This window comes from Pagrus major, chromosome 11 (assembly GCF_040436345.1).
Source record: "Pagrus major chromosome 11, Pma_NU_1.0".
NCBI lineage: Eukaryota > Metazoa > Chordata > Actinopteri > Spariformes > Sparidae > Pagrus > Pagrus major.
This window is the reverse complement of record NC_133225.1, coordinates 8,421,954-8,438,396: the sequence shown is the minus strand read 5'-3', so window position 1 is coordinate 8,438,396 and position 16,443 is coordinate 8,421,954. Positions and strand designations below refer to the sequence as shown.

At 42.4% G+C, this 16,443-nt stretch overlaps 1 protein-coding gene across 1 annotated transcript in view; it reads left to right on the top strand.

Moving 5' to 3' along the window:
* scfd2 (sec1 family domain containing 2) overlaps window positions 1-16,443 on the top strand; it is a 93,639-nt gene that overhangs the window by 6,515 nt on the left and 70,681 nt on the right. Inside the window, exons 3-4 of the mRNA XM_073477117.1 lie at window positions 5,275-5,402; window positions 11,259-11,434. Coding sequence (XP_073333218.1) covers window positions 5,275-5,402; window positions 11,259-11,434 — 304 coding nt within the window. The remainder of the gene's footprint in view (window positions 1-5,274; window positions 5,403-11,258; window positions 11,435-16,443) is intronic.

Sequence of the window (16,443 nt, the reverse complement as noted above, 5' to 3'; positions counted from 1 at the left end):
AATAAAACTTTCACTTGAAAGAAATTGCAGCTATGCTCTATCCATACCAAAGTGAGAAGCAATCTGTGCTTGTTTTTTGTCATTATTGCAATATACAGTGAAGATCAAATTAAATTGGTCTGACTTTTAATATTTTGAAGCCTTTTCCCTCGACTTAAAAGAAGGGAGCCAATTTGCCCTCTGAGCCATTTGCGTCACAAAGATTGGTTGCTTTCATCTCATCATTTATCTCACGGATTTTATCAACTCCCCTAAAGGTCAATGATAACAGAATTGTTAGCAAAATAGAGTTCATATCTGTCGTTTTTAAAGATGCAGGGATTTAGCCATATCCTAGGATTCAGTGAGCTGACATGTCCTCCGCTTTATTTCAGATGTCTGTGTTTCTTCTGCTACCTACATGTAATTCTGTTTTCCTCTGCAGTGTAGAAGGTATCTCATTCTGAAACCCTCACTACATCAATCACATAGATTACTTTCACCTGAACAACTTGTACTCCGTGTTTCCATCAAGACTGAGATAACAAACCTATTCTGTCTTGTATGCTCTCTTCTACTCTGTCATTTGTTTTTCACTACAGAACAGACTTGAGTGTGCAGGCATTTATTCAGTAAGAGGATAAGACGCCTCCAAAGATGGCACTTTACATCCTTCAGCAGCACTTCTAAAAAGAGCCCCTGCTGCTGGGTTTCATTTGAACTGGTAAATTAGCCAAATGACGGAGGAAGAGACTTCAACATCACTCTTGAACAGATCCTTTCATTTCTCCCACAAGAAGAAAGTTTCTGACAATTTTCAGAATAATTGACATGATTTCACATTTGGATTTTAAAAATACAACCAACATCAAATATTTTACATTTTTGCATATGTTAATCTGAGATTTTTCCAACTTTCCACCATAAATTGACATAATTCTGCTGCATCAATGATACATGTATTTTTCTGTTACCTCAGCATTGTTGGTAATAACAGATTATTTTCATTCGAAAACATAAATTGTAATCACAAAGAATGTTAACAATGTATTTTACTAGTAGTGTTTGTGGAGTCCTAAAGTGGAGTCTGAAACTGACCAATGAGAGCTCCTGCTACTTCTGCGTTGGTGTGTTTAATTTTCGTCTGTATCTCCCCTCCTCTCCCCGCTTCCTGCGGAACTCCTCTCCCTCTTCTTCTCTCCATAAATCCGCCGGGTCATTTGTCCCTCCTGCCAGGACACACAGACACTCAAGGCCAGGTCTGGTTTTGGTCCTTCTCTCTCTCTCATGTACATGAGGATGTTTACAGGAAACGGACAGTGTGTTTTGCCCCATTAAAAACACTCCATAAATTATCTCACTGAGGAACAAGACTGACCTTGCACAATTCTGTTAGACTGGATATGTAACATGCAGACCTGTTGGAAAGTACACAGATCATCTGAATCATCTGTACCAGGAAACAGATTACAGTCTGCTTGTGTAGTCTGCTGACTGTGAAGTTTCGATGCCCTTGATCGCATTAAGGATAGTAACATTAATATACGCTGGAGGACAGTGTAGTTTTTAGATGTGACTTGTTGTACAGAAGCTGACAAACTCCAAAAGTTATTTCAAATATTGATGAGCTGTGATCAGTGGTCTGAAACTTCTCAGCTGTCAAAGTGATACCTTGTTTAGAAGTATCGAGTTGAAGACAACCAGATTTGCTGTTTAACATTTTCTCACTTACCTCCAATGGTGTCTTAAAAGAATATTTTATTAAAGTATACTGCCTGATAACCATGTTAATACTTAATGCCATTATTTCTCTCTGGTTGTAATAAATATATATTCCTTCTGTGCATGTTTCCCTCACATGTGGGAACATTAAGAGAATGAATGAGTTTCCAGGAGGGACAGAAACATGGCAAATGTAAAACACAACACCACTTTAAGACCTTTTTCAAATCACCCAGAGTTATACATTAGTTCGGCATGAATCCCATAGAAGACGTAACACTTACAACAATAAAATATCAGCTTTTATAATGGGTTTTTCTGTTGTTGCCATGATCATTTTCACTCAAGAGACGTTCCTCTTTGAGAGGCTCTCGCTGGTAAACTGCCGATAAAAGCTGAAATTTTGTTCAAAGAATTGTTGCCTAGTCAGTAAGACATACAGTATGCTGCATTTACAAGAAAAGGCTGTCATGTTTCTGGCAGATTAGATGCTTCACAGCGGGCAGATCTACTTTGCGTACGTCAAAGAAGTTAAATTCTGATCAAATGCCTTAGGGCATGAAAACTGGATATGGACTGACTTACTGGACGACTTTATTTAGCGTTCATGTAAGCAATCAAGTTGGAATCTCTAATCAGAATGAATTCAGTAGTGTTGAAGTAATACTATCTATGTAACCGCAGCTTTTTTGTTTTGTCTTTCGCCATTACAATTATACCTCATGAAAGCTATTGACAACATCTTTAGATCTTAATTATACAGAATGATGGGACACTTTTTTTTTATTTCAAAGCTTTTCAGCACCGCAAAAAGATTTAATTCACTTCTATTGTGCTGTAGCAGGGATCTCAGGGACATATACAGTACATTATCTAAAAAAAAAAAAACTTAAGTGAGAAAATGTGGGTTTTTGTGCAATTTGGGCAAGCTGACCCTTTAATGACATTTCATCAATCGTATGACTCACTTCTGAATCATGTCATGAATACTATATTTTGCGGTAAACGCTTGATTATGTTAGGTAGCGTCAGAGTAAATACATAAACACTTCAATCTGCGTGCACACGTACACATACATGTTCGACCCAGTGATGAGGGGCCCACAAGATGGGGAGTAGATTTAAGAAATCCTGAGTCAGAACAGTTGGAGTCATTCTTTTCTGCTGTATCACACTCTTCCAGGAATACAATCCCCCTCCTCACCCCCACAGCCATTAATGACTTGGACTGGGTCAGAGGTATTTCATCACTTTTAATGGCGCCATATGTGTTCATTCTTTCACGTAGTACGCACGTCTTCCTTTGAGCTATAGTATTTGATGCTCAACTGCCTTTTTAATGGAACGCCACTCATTACACATCTAGTGGAATTTAGTTTGGGCACAAACACCCACACTCTCCAAACACACCCACTCATCCTGTCCAAGTTGGCCAAAGAGGACTTCCACTGTGATGTGTGTACACAAGTCAAGAACAAGAGTGCCCCCTTCAGTCTGCATCCGAGCATCCTCTTCAACAGAAACAGCCACACTGCATTTAACGCCCCCAGATGGCCAAGCACACCATACCCACCCACCCCCCACCCTCTCTCTCTCTTCCAGAGTAGAGTAGTTACTCAAGGTTCCTGGCTGGTTATGGAGCCTGTCTCACACCTTGCCAGTATAAACTTCACCCCTGAGCCCAACTCCGGTCCCCGCCTCCGTCTGACCAAATGGCCGAGGGAAAGCAGTCCACTCCAAAGGGAGTGGGCCGGCGGTGGGGGGCTGGGTGGGCAAAAAGCCAAATTAGAACCATATTTCATCCACACTCCACCAAGGCCCTCCGTCAGCCAAGAACACACACGGATGCACGGGGGTTGTGTGCAAGCATATACAGATGCATGAACACACAGACACACACATGGCTGCTCACATATGGCCTGGTCAAGTCACACTGTTGGTATTCCAGCCATGACAAGAATGCGGGACTTCACGGTTTGCGTAATCGTAGCAGTTCTGATACTTCATCAAGTGTTTTTGTGAAGGATTAAGCGTTTTCCAGAAATGACACCACGTCACAGCTCTTGACAAATGACTACGGTGTATTTTGTATTCATGTCTGAATCGCAACTTAAGCAAACCAAGACATTTTTTTTTTTTAAATTACATTATTTTCTTTTTTTGACTGTTTTAGTTTCTACATCAGACTCTTGCCCTGGGCTGAGTCGTGTTTGCCGGTCTTTGTGTCTGGTTCTGGTGTGAAGATGGCGGCCGCCCCAGTGTGAGCCCCTCTCCTCCCCATCCAGCCCCAGCCCAAGGTCTGGAACAGATTACATCTGATATTAAACACATGGCAGCAGTTAGAAAGGAGAAAAGGCGAGAGGAGAAAAAAGTTTTTAAAAAAAAGAAAGAGAAAAGAAAAGAAAAACAGAGTGGATTTGTCAACGAGCTCCCTCCTACCTTCCCTCTCTCCGTCCATCCCTCACCCCTTTTCTCTCTTTGTCTTGGTCTCTCTTCAGTTTCTGGTCAGTCCTGAGAGGACAGAGAAGATCATGTCCACGCGTGTCAGCCCAGCTATCAAAGGCAAAGACATGGAGGTGTAGGCTGTAGATGTAGGCTGTTAATGCCATTATATCCAGCCAACAAAGTGTCAGTGCCTTTTTAACAGGACAATCTGAGAGAAGACCAATGGAGACAGAAATGTAAAATATGCTCACAGCTTGAGTTCAGATATAGGATCTGATTCATAAGAAAAAGTGTCACTTGATGATGAAGGCTCTTTTGATTCCTTCATGGAAGGCTTGAAGCCGTTTCCACTGCTTGTGGTAGATGGTAATAGTCTTACAAACATGCCTTGTCCTCAGTCTGCCATTAGAGATGTGGATCAGCGTGTTTCATAACCTAGCGGATAATGAGACGAGGGACTGAGATGGTATCAGGAGGAGTCTTTTGCCACTGATGTAAGGACAGCACCGATCAGTTTAGAGGAATGTTTGCATACACACGTTTAAGGTGGATTGAGAACATTCCTGATGTTCCCTCTGCTAATTTCAGCTTTTTCCTGTGAGGGGTCCCATAGGGGAGTCACCAGCAGGCTCTTTATCACTGAAACGAGCATTCAATCACGTCCATGTTGTCCTTTTGTGTTTATACTCGGAGTCCTGCATGCTCTGAACAAACAGCAGGAGCAGAAATGGTTGCTCAGCTTGTTAGTGCTGACAACCGCTGCACAACCTCTAAGACAGGGCTGCGACTAATGATTATGTTCATTATTGATTAATCTGCCAGTTATTTTCATGATTAATCGATTAAAGTTTAAGATCACCCAAAAATGAAAATTCAGTCATTATCCACTCGCCCCCATGCCAATGGAAAGTCAGGTGAAGTTCTGTAGTCCACAAAAGATTTCTGGAGCTTCACAACAAAACACAGTTGCAGCGTTCTCCCAAACAACTGAAGTAGATGGGGACTTGTTTTAAAATGTAAAAAAAAAAACAACTGGAAAAAAAAATGTCTCCATACATTCCTGATGTCTACGAAAGTGTTTTTATTTTCTCTTTACTAAATGATCTGTGTGATTGTTTTACCTTCTAGGTCACCTGCAGCACAGTCACTATGGGAGGCCATGCTGACCAATAAACATAAAGAGGCGGTGATGGAGGTCCGTCGGCATCTAGTGGAAACAGCCAGCAAGGAGAAGCTGCCAATCAAGATGAGCATGGGTAAGAAACATGATGCTACTTATGCAACAAAGAACACACTTTGTTTCTCATGAAATAAAAGACATATTTAGACCAAATGCTTTTAATAAAATTGAATAAACATAAGCATTCACATAAAGTAAAAGCATCACGAGTAAAGGTCGTGTTGCTGTAGTGTTTTGTAGCAGAACCATAGCGCCTCCTACTGAGCTCCAACTTCTCTGCCTTTGCCGTGCATTTGCCCATGTGGCCACAGAGGAAATCTGAACCACATGTTGGCTCTATGACACACACTCACACACAAACACACACATGCTCGCTCGCACACACGCTGCTTTTGAAAACTTTTGTTGTTTGTCAATGAAGCAAAAGGGGGCCGAAGCGAGGGATAAAAATATGTGGAGGCACGCAAAAATAAAGTATTTACATGCACAAGTATACAGTGCCCTCATGCAAGTTCACCTTTATGCTACCCCTTAATTCACATAGGTAATGAATGTACTACACACAAACACACACACACACACACACACACACACAGCTAATATGCATGCTAGCATCTGGCAGAAAGGGGTCTGGGTTAAAAGGGAGGGGCAGTGTGGTCCCTTGGCTCTTATAATCTGTGAGGTAAAGAAGGTCTTGTCACTCGTAACAAGCAGGTTGTAATATGTTGGAGGTCACACACACACGTGCACACACACTCTGCCAAGCATCTGCGTACACATAGTGGTTTTCCTTCACACATTTGTGCTAAACAGCAGTCTTCTAATTCTGGATGACTGCTGGGATTTATTTAGACAAATGCACCAATAACAAGAGTAAGAAGAAAGAGATCAGGAGTGACAGTATACACAAGAAAGTGTGAAGAAGGTGTAACATTAAAGCTGCTCCCGCCTGCAGACTGACAGTCTGTTGACTTAATGTCTTCCCTGTGAGAGAGAATGAGAGAGAAGGGGGCACTGTCAGACTCCTCACACACTGAACCTTTATACCCCACTGGCAGAGGACCAGATTCCACGAAGCCCCTGAGCTTCACCCCCGCACAGTTCCCATCCTGCCCACCAGCACCACCACCAGCGTTCTGCTCCACTCATATGAGACCGAGCTAAACCCCAGGAACATAAAAAAGCTTAGCATTAATACCTATCTGCTCTCTCAGTGCCCACTCACTCGCCAGGAGAGGAGAATTTTCCACTCGCACCGCAACACATTCTCACTCCGGTAGGTTTATGCAGATCAGTGGAGAAAAATACAGTATCAGGATCCTCCAGCCAGGCCCCGCATTCTCACATCCACTTCAACCCAACTTGGCTTCTTTTCATCTCAACAGGATAAGATCATCCAGAGAGAGACAGAGAAAATAATCCATTTCTCAGAGCCTGAGTATGACCCGTCAGGTTTCTCAGAGCACCAATGGGATGATGAAATTCCCTCGCTGTGTGTGTGTGTGTGCATGTGTGTGTAGATATGTACGTGGTTCTGCAAAATCCAGTGTTTGTCTTGGGTGTTTTTGCTCTTAGCAGGGAATTAGTGAGACAGCTTTGGTTTCATCGTCCGTAAACGTGCGTCTATCCTATCTGTTCATCTGTATGTATGTGTGTGTGTGTGTGTGTGTGTGTGTGTGTGTGTGTGCGTGTGTGTGTGTGTGTGTGTGTGTGCATGCATATGTGTGCGTCACAAGGGCATGTAGTTTGTGTAAATATCGTGTGCACTGATACCACGGTGTAAATGAGATGTGTTGACAGGACCGTTCTTCCTGTGGTGCAGTTTGGGGATTTTAACAGCAGAGAGAAGCGAGACTCAAACAGGCAATTTATGGCATTCATCATTTCATTTGGGAGCGTGTAATATCACAATAGCTCAATTAAGTATTCATATTTTACAGTATCATCGCTCCTTTTTTAATCTTTGTTGAAGTGACAATCACAGTGCCTTTGTTAATGGCAAAAAAGGCTTAGTACTTCATCAACCAATTGATTTATGGCTTCCATTTTGTTAATGAATATCAGTCTGTAATTTATTAGAACAAAAGAAAAGGATACTTTGAGTCATAATAGGCTTTATCTCAACTGTGTATGAGCAAATGAAATGAAAATATCATCATAGAACTCAGTTATTATTTATTTATTTATTTATTATTTACAGTCATAGCTATCAGTCACAGACACCGTTATCATATGTCTTGGTTGGATCTTGTAAATCGTGCAACATATTGAAGGACAAAACAGCAGTAAGGATATAAGAACATGAAAAGTAACTGCAGTTTTGCTCTCTCTGTTCATCTTTTCTCTGAATGCCTTTAGAAATGCATTATCTGTAAATTGGTCTGTATACATTTTGTTGCAATTGAGATGTTTTTGAAATTGTAATACTATTACATAAGCTTTGTCTCACTATCATTAGAAAATTAAAAAATAAAAAGAGCATAAATTATGATGAAAGTGTTTCGACTCTGTTCATCAAAATGAAGGACAACATGAAAGTCTAACATAACTTCTGGTCCAGACTCAAAATCTTAATCATGGTTCCCAGGGGGGGGATCCTAATAACTTTAGCAATCTCTTGAATTGTAACCTAGCACCATTCCTCTTTGATGCCATAAGACACCCAAAATGTTACTCAGGTCCAGCTGCTGCAGTTGGTACCGCTCCTCTAATATCAGTGCAGACTGGCAGTATAGTAGCACAGGTTGCTAATGTTAGCCTATGAAGCACCACTAGTGGCCAGGTAATGAAGCAATGTACTTTTTTAAAGATTTGATGACTTGATTAAAAGTGTGAAGTTGTGAAAGAATTGCCTGTGTCCATGCTTTTCTTCCTCCATCAGATAAATGGTAAATGGCATTGTGATAATACCAGGGTTGCCACAGTAACACAAGAGAAATAACCAGCTGAATGCTGAAGACAGCATATTGGAAATGTCCAGTCTGTTAACATGAACGGCATCGACGACTACTGATGACGCATTAGTCTTGTTGAAGTATACATAAACACATGAACATGGTCCTAATAAGATCAGATTTTGTGATAAACAAAACTTAGGCCAGTGACTGGAAACATTAAAGAAGGTCTGAGTAATGTGGCGGTGAATCTGCCTCTTCGTAGCCTGTGCTCTCCTCTCCTGTACTGCAGAGTTTTGAAAGGGGCCCCAACGTGCATCCACAAATAAAAGATCCAGGGCTTTCCTCCTCTTGGAGTGCATAAATAAAAATCATCCAGCCTTCCTGTGTCCCCCATCCATGTAGAATTACTTATGAGGCTGTCCAGCTGCTGAGGCCGGCCACCACTCAGCTCCAAGCTGACATCAGACATCACTTAGCCTCCGAGTAACCCTACAACCCTGTACACCTAGAATACAAGTCATCTTCCAGTAACGGGACTAAATCATTGTTGGCCCCTTTTTTTTTTGCATTGTTCGGGACTTTGATCATGGCCGAGCCTCAATTGCCACTTATGCACATCAGGCTAAAATGGGCAGCGGTTCAAACTGTTTATAGCGTGGGGCTGAAAATGTGATTTGTTTTATGGCCAGTCCTGCAATAAATGTACCCAGAAGAAACATTAAAATGGCCAAAAGTTTCAGGTTTCTTCCGCCATCTTAGGTGATCTCCCCAAGAGTGACACAAGCTGGAGTATTGTGTATCCCAACAAAACATGCTGATTGACTTAACCACAGTTTAAACTGTGAAAAAAATAATGTGCTGATGTCTTTCAAAGCGTTGAAATGAACTACAAAACACAATAAGCCTTCAAGGTATAATTTGCCAAATATAAACAGCAGGAATGAAAAAGTCAACTCAATGCGCCAGTGCAGTGTCTTCTTACATGTACAGTCTTATTTATTAGAGGCTGAAAATGAGAGTTCTGCTGTTTCTGCAGAAACACCCCAGTTTGAAACCATAGCTCAGCTGACAGATCATCTCCCTGAGATTCATTCTGCATCTGGCAACAAGATGCTTGAGGAATCACAGAGCTGTTTTGAGGGAAGTTTAGTGGCATAGATAAGAGCTGAGGCTCAGCCAGCGCGGTTTGATTGTGTAATGGAGAACATGCTTTTGTGTGGCTTTCTTGTCTCGAGTACTTTTGTCTGATTTTTCCAATGTCTTACATTTTCTCACTCAGTCTCATGTGATCTACCCGAGCTGTAATGGCTGATTATATTTGGCCTACAGTGTGCCATTCTTTGGTTGCCTATTCTCCGTCGGAATTATGCTTGGCTCTGGCTTTGGACGTATTTCCTGGTTCTTTGTTGAATTATGGTTGGCACATCAAGCTTAGCGAAACCTGGTTTTACTGCCAAGCTTTTATGGCTATGGATATGTTCACAATAGAGCTTTTCAGGATTTTGAACATGTCTGGACTGAAGTTAATACTTAAAAAAAAACTACTTTTCAACAAAAAGAAACTTAGTTCCCTTTTGTCGACACTTCCATAATGCCCAGTGCCCCACACACTGACTCTTTAAAGGGGCAATATGTAAGGATTTTAGTGTAAAACTACAAAATTAACAGAATTTGAAGAAATAACAGTTTTGACGTTATGTCAAAGACATCTTTGTATCATGGCTAACTGAGCCAACAGTAGCTACAGTCACAACAGAATACAGTAAGCAGCAGTTAGCTACTCTAGTTATATACTGCCCCTATTTGTTTGGAGTGCAAAAGGTGCCCAATTCTTACATATTGCACCTTTCAAGTTCAGCTTGTAAAGTATGTTTCCCAACAGGCAGACTTGCAGGAATCTATTTTGCTGTCACGTTTACTTATCAGCTACCCTGAAATTAGTTTTTTGTCCCTAGGTGATTCTTACCACTTTTCTTTCTAAAAAATATTTCACATCCATAGATTTTGTCATCCAGCTTAATAAGGTCAAAAAAGAAGTTGTCGTGAGTGCCATGACTCTATATTGTTTTTAGTATTCTTGAGCTTTCTGCTCCATTTTTCGTCCTGCCTGTCTGTTTCTCTTCTAGTCATGTGTTTGGCCCCGCTAAAGAAAACACTGGCCATGTAGCCCAACAGGAAATACTCCCACATCTGGTGCTGGTTCAGAACATCAACATGAAGAAGTAGGCTTTATGGGGAGTTAATGTGTGCCCCCTCTCTATCCCAGCCCCTCGTACCTCCAGGCCACCCTGCACACCCCCCTTCTAGCCCTTACACCCTTTACGGAGCTCTTCCTGTGTCTCTGTGAATCTTCGCGGGAGTGGTGGAGGGAGGCAGGAGTCTCCTCACTCTGCTGCCTACATATAAATGTTAAGAGAAAACTTCTGACTTAGACGTATTCATCGCTAAAAGACAAGCTCAAAGGGGCTCTTATCAGTGTTCGTGCACCTCTGCTATATGCAGGCATGCTCAAGCGCACGCACGTCCTTACTGATGTTTAGTCATATACTCTGACTCATGTACCATCATCACTGACGGTAACTCTCCACCTGAAGCTTGTACATATAAAGAACATCTTCCTGACTGGCACAGCTTCACATACACACTTCTTCACGGTTCTTGCTTTCTCCCAGCCTGCAGACTTTTTGCTCATTAAGATAATATTATGGTCTGTTTTGGTATCAGTCATTCCCCTCTGCTCTAAGCCGAGTGTATGATAGTTAATAAAAAGGCTGTTATGCTTGGAAAAAGGCTGTGTATTTATGCAGTTTCCACGCTCCGCTCTTTCAATCAGGAGGAATAACTGTGTGTGTGCGTCCCTTTCAACCTTGTACAGTTTGATTTGTTTATAGCAGATGGCACACAAAAGACCATCATGCCAGCAGAGTACAGTTGTGGATATCATATACAGTGTGATGTCCAATATTAATTGATGAGTTTGTGACGGCTCCAAATCTCTCCCCAGATAATAACTGTATCTTCTTCCCTCCTCTCAGGCCGTGTGACCCCCGAGCAGCTGTGCTCCTACATGCAGCTGTTCCGGAGCAGTTGGGGGGCGCTAGAGAGTCACTGCGGGGTGCTCCAGCTGGGCTTGGCCACGGCCCAGACGCTCCGCCACCCCAGCCTGCCCCGCTGGGATGCCTGCTTGGCCTTCGAGAGGCTGCTGCTGCAGGTCAGAACTCATCTTACAGAAACGTATTATCCATATGTGCAGGAAAAGTGAAAAGTCTCCTTTCAGAATGGGATATATATAAAAAACATAAATAAAAAAAACAAGTGATATCAGCTATGTTTTAAGGAATGTGGTTCAAATAACTTAAAGAACGCAGACATGTTGTTTTTCCGTCATGTCCTAAACAACGTTACATTGAGAGAGTTAAGGAGAAAAACAGCACATTCACTGGCAATTTGTAATTAACTTGGTAATTATTCCTTCACATCTTCCCCTTCGGGTAAATATTTTATTACCAATGCTCTGCAGGTAAGTGGGTGCTTGTGGTTTGCTAGATGGTGACCAGAATGTTGTGTTAAACTGACAGAGACAGGAAAAAACGCAGATTCCTCTCCTCCACGAACAAGGTCAGTTTGTGTTTGTAGGGAAAACATTCTGGATCCAGTAAACACTGCGACAACGCCAGATTTCCATCATGTTGTTTAGAGGCTTTTTAGTTCAGAGGAGGAAGAGGTCTAGTTTACGGGGGCGAACAGAGGCGGATGCACACGTGTGTTTGACTGTAGAAAGGTCAGAGTGCAAGTCTGATTTAGAGACAGAGACGGAGGGGAGGGTGTAAGAATGAATCAAAAGCCCAAGCATACACTCATTCACTTCAGCTCTTCAGCAGTTATCAATTGATGTTTTTGTAAATTTCTGAATGGCGCCATACTCTGCATCGAAAGCTAATACGAGAGCCATTTCCTCCTTCTCTTACCTTACTATTTTCATTGAGTGTCTTTATATTCCTGAAGCTGTAAAGCAAGCAGTAGGACAGCCGAGTATTTAGGAACTTATTAAACTAAATCACGGAAAAATAAAACAAGCTCGCAGCAGTGCCCCATGCCAAATTGGAATTTTAAAACAACCTCATAAACCTTGGTCCTCAGCTGGGGCCATCCCTGCTTTATTAAATAAAGGAAGAAGACTTTAGGGCTTACGGTTCCAGTATCCATTTGCTTCATGACTCCACTTTGATCCACCCCCCCGTGGTTGTCTGCTATACCTGGATAATTCAAAGTACAACTTTCTCACAACTCTTTTTTTAGTTTCAGTCTCATAACTAGCAGGCTTTTAGGTGACTGTGTCCACAGGTGGAACTGGGCCTCGTTAAACTGGTGATGACTATGTTAATAACAGACTGTTGTTGTTTTCGGCATCAGGAAAGTATATATAGCGCTGGGCCCAGGTTCAAAATGACATTCTTCAAGAATCAAATCTCACAATCGAGCCTTGAGGATGATGTGAGGGTCGGTGTTTGCAATCAAAACGGGCTGGAGTTTTATTGAGGTATTAAGGGAAATGAGTTGTGTGTCCTCTGTGCCCCCTCTGTTTATTTAATTTCCATGCAAGGTTTTTGCTTTGGCTCAACATGGACAGAGGGAATTTAATTACATTACAAAATGGCGGGATGAAATGCCTTTCAGCTCAGCCTGGCGGTTGGGCCGTGTTTGCTCTGCCTGAGTGTGTGAGGGCTGCTGTGGGTACGCCTGGACAGAGCTGGACACTTCATTGCCCGTGGACAGTGTGAGTTCATTCAGCCCGACTCCTCCGTGGTGCACTGGGGCCGTAGAGTGGGCAGTGAGGCAAAGGGCCATTGAGTTCAGGGCCTAGCCTAGTTCATGCCTTTCCCAACAGTTACACACACACTTGGTATAAAATACTGTGTGATAGCTACTTTTTGACCTAGAGTTTTGCTCAAGAAGGAAATGCTTAAAGTTTCATAGTATGCAAAACATTTCTGGAGCTTCACAGCAAAACAGTGACGCAGCATTCTCTTAAACAACTGAAGTAGCCGGGGACTTGTTTTCAAACGCACAAAAAACAAACATAAAATGGCTCCATAAAACTCGTCCAGCGTAATCCAAGTCTCCAGAACAGAGATTCCAAACTGATTTGAAGACTTCATTTACACCCTTTTTTTTTTTTAAGGCGAAATCTTCACTGTGATGCTAAGCTAAAAGTCCCCAGCTTTTTCAGTTGTTTAGGAGAATGATGCCACACTGTTTTTTCACAGCTGTGAAGCTCCAGAAATGTTTTGTGGACTACGACCTGACTGTCCCTCTGTAAAAGGGTGAGCAATGTAGGTAATGACTGAATTTTCATTGTTGCATGAAATGTTCCTTTAATCGTGCTACTCTTCAGAATGAAACTGCAGATTTTTCTTTTTACTTGAAATGCAATATGTCTGTGAGGGTCTTGCAGCTGGGAGGTTAATAAGATTGCGGCACAGATGCGGTTAAGTAGGTTGACATATTAGTTTGATTTTGATATAAATGCGGTCAGTGTGATACTAAATGTTTATACTTCATTTAAGGAGACTGCAGGATTTATTAGCTACCCAATATAGTACTTATGTTTGTATTAGATGTAGAGATATCATCTTGGCTGGCATTGCCACCCTGCCTGCACCTATACCCCCCCTCTCCCCTGCTGCTTCAGGCCTTAGCTGTCTGGCATGTAACTGGGTTTTTGGTCTGAATGGCTCAGATTGAGCAGGCTTGGTCCGGCTCCAGCCCGCAGTTACAGAATGTGTATGCTAGACGTGTTTCTGCGCTGGACACGGCTGGTGCAGCCAAGGCAAAACTCAACAGACTCCCTCTTTCACCACTTCCCAGAACATCACAGGCACTCTACCTTCCCATCAACGGCCCAGCCAGAGCCTCCACCTCACCAAACTAAACATGTATGCTACTACTGTACATCCCTCCCAGAGAGAGCTAAAGTAGCAACTACATTTTTTTGGTAATGACTTTTTAAAGCTACTATTGTGTTTGAGTGTGCTGCCCAGCCTACTGTTGATTCGCGTGTCACATCACTGCACATGGTAGTGATGACAGCGGTGCAGTAGAGTCGAGCTCACCTCTCTCACCCCGGCCTGTTGCTTTACTCTGCTGGGATTAGCAGGGCATGCCTCTGCAAACATTCAAGCTCCGAGTTATTACTGGTCACAGCACTGCTCAGACAGAAAGCTGCACAAGGCTGTACGTCCCGTTCTCCCATGAGTCACTCAAACTGCCCGCCTGGTCCTTATCTCTGTCTCTGCTGTATGTTTGTGTTTTTCTCTGAAATACTTGTCAAAAACAAGCCATGAACTCAAACACCTTAACATTAATTAACAGAAGTGGATAAAGACTGTATATACATTAAAAATGAGTCATTTGCCCTGATTATTTCACATCACACAATAAAAAAAAAAATTAAATGTCAGCCTCTATGGGAACATGAAAAAAATTGTTTAGTTGCCAGGACAGCTGATTTAAGATCGCAGATACACTTGTTTCTCATTATCTAAGATGTGACAACAGATGTGAGGCGGCCTGTATCCAAATGACTAATCGGATTGGTTTAGGTCCCATTGTGTTGTCACGATCTTGGGTCTGGGTGTCAATACTACAGCCTTAACTAGATTTTTGAAGGTGATATTAATTCAAATAAGAGACTAATTAAAGGAAAAGCTAATGTTAAGTGTCTCAGTGAGCCTTGACATTGATTCTGCAAGTCTCTGCAACACTACTGAGGCGATGTAACACCATTCTTCCAAAAGATATTCCCTGATTTGGTGTTTGGGTGATGGTGATGGAAACTGCTGTCTAATGCAATCAACCACAATTTGTGACGCTATTTACGGATGTCTTTCCCCTTGAACTAAATGCAGACGTCACTTTACTCACTGTTCCTGTGGAAACACGAGCCAGTTGAGCAGTCGGTGTGACTGAAGCTCCTGCCATCCGTGACCAATAACGAATGAATGTTAATTCGATCTTTTCCCCTCACCATTTTGATACAAAATCACAGTCAATCAACTCGATTGGATGTACGTAACTGCTAAATTGTACCATGTAGTGCACCTGTGTGGAGGCATTTGTAAAGTTACTCCACTCATTTATTCAGGTTTTTCCTTTAATTTGACAGCCAATAGTATTTTTTAAATTAATTTATACTTTTAAACCTACACGTCTTTCTTTTTTTCCAACTGTTGTTTTGCTCTGCTGCTGTGTGTGTCCATGCCTGTTTTTCTCAGTGAGTATGTAGCCAGGTTGGAGCCTGGAGACCGACATACTCCATTAACCCCCCCAGTACAGTGTCAGTGTGTGCATGACCCTTCACCTCTATTCCTTGACCTCTGCTGGACAGAGACTGACTTGTAGATGCTTAAACCTTCGGGTCTGTACTATGTCAGTAGCCTAACAATAAAACCTGTGTCAATCTCCTCTTATGTAAAGCCATAAGGCAGCACGCCAATTCCCAGAGTACTTAAAATGCAGTCATATATGTAACATCTGGATTGTATCATTTCTTATGGCGACAGAAGGAAAAATGTAGATATTGGTCCTCAGTAACTTTCATCTTATCTGAGCTGCATGCCACAGACAGGGGGCTGTAAGCCTGTAATTGGCCTTTCCCCAGGGTATGGAGCCTGTCCCCCACATCCCAGACATTCTCCATATTCTCCATCTCCGCTGTGTCCCCGCTGCCCCCACAGTCGGAGGTTGTTGTGTTTTGCTGCAGATCGTAACAAAGGGGTGTGAATGACTCGGGGGCACTGCCCTGAGATGTCCAGCACTGACCTTCTCCAGTTCCCCCACTGTTTAACAGCCTCACATCTGCACTGACCTGGACTGACTGTCTCCCCATCCATCCACTTCCAGTACCACATTCTCCCTCATCCAGCCCCTTGTATCCTCTGTGAAGCAACGCAGATCCTCTCAAAGACTGATCAACTCCTGACTGTCTCCTGACAGAGTCTCTCTCCTATTGTCGTCTGTCCAATTGTTTTCTCCATTCTTTATCCTGCACTTCCTGTTAAATATGACATGTTTATAACATGCTGCAACATACAGACACGTACGAAGTCTGCTGTATTTTGTAGCATAACAAGCCCACTAAAACTGAAAGAAAGTTGGGTTTATCGGAAGACTGGGTTATTTACCTATCTCTTCCTTCCTGTGTTTAGTTGGAGAGGATTA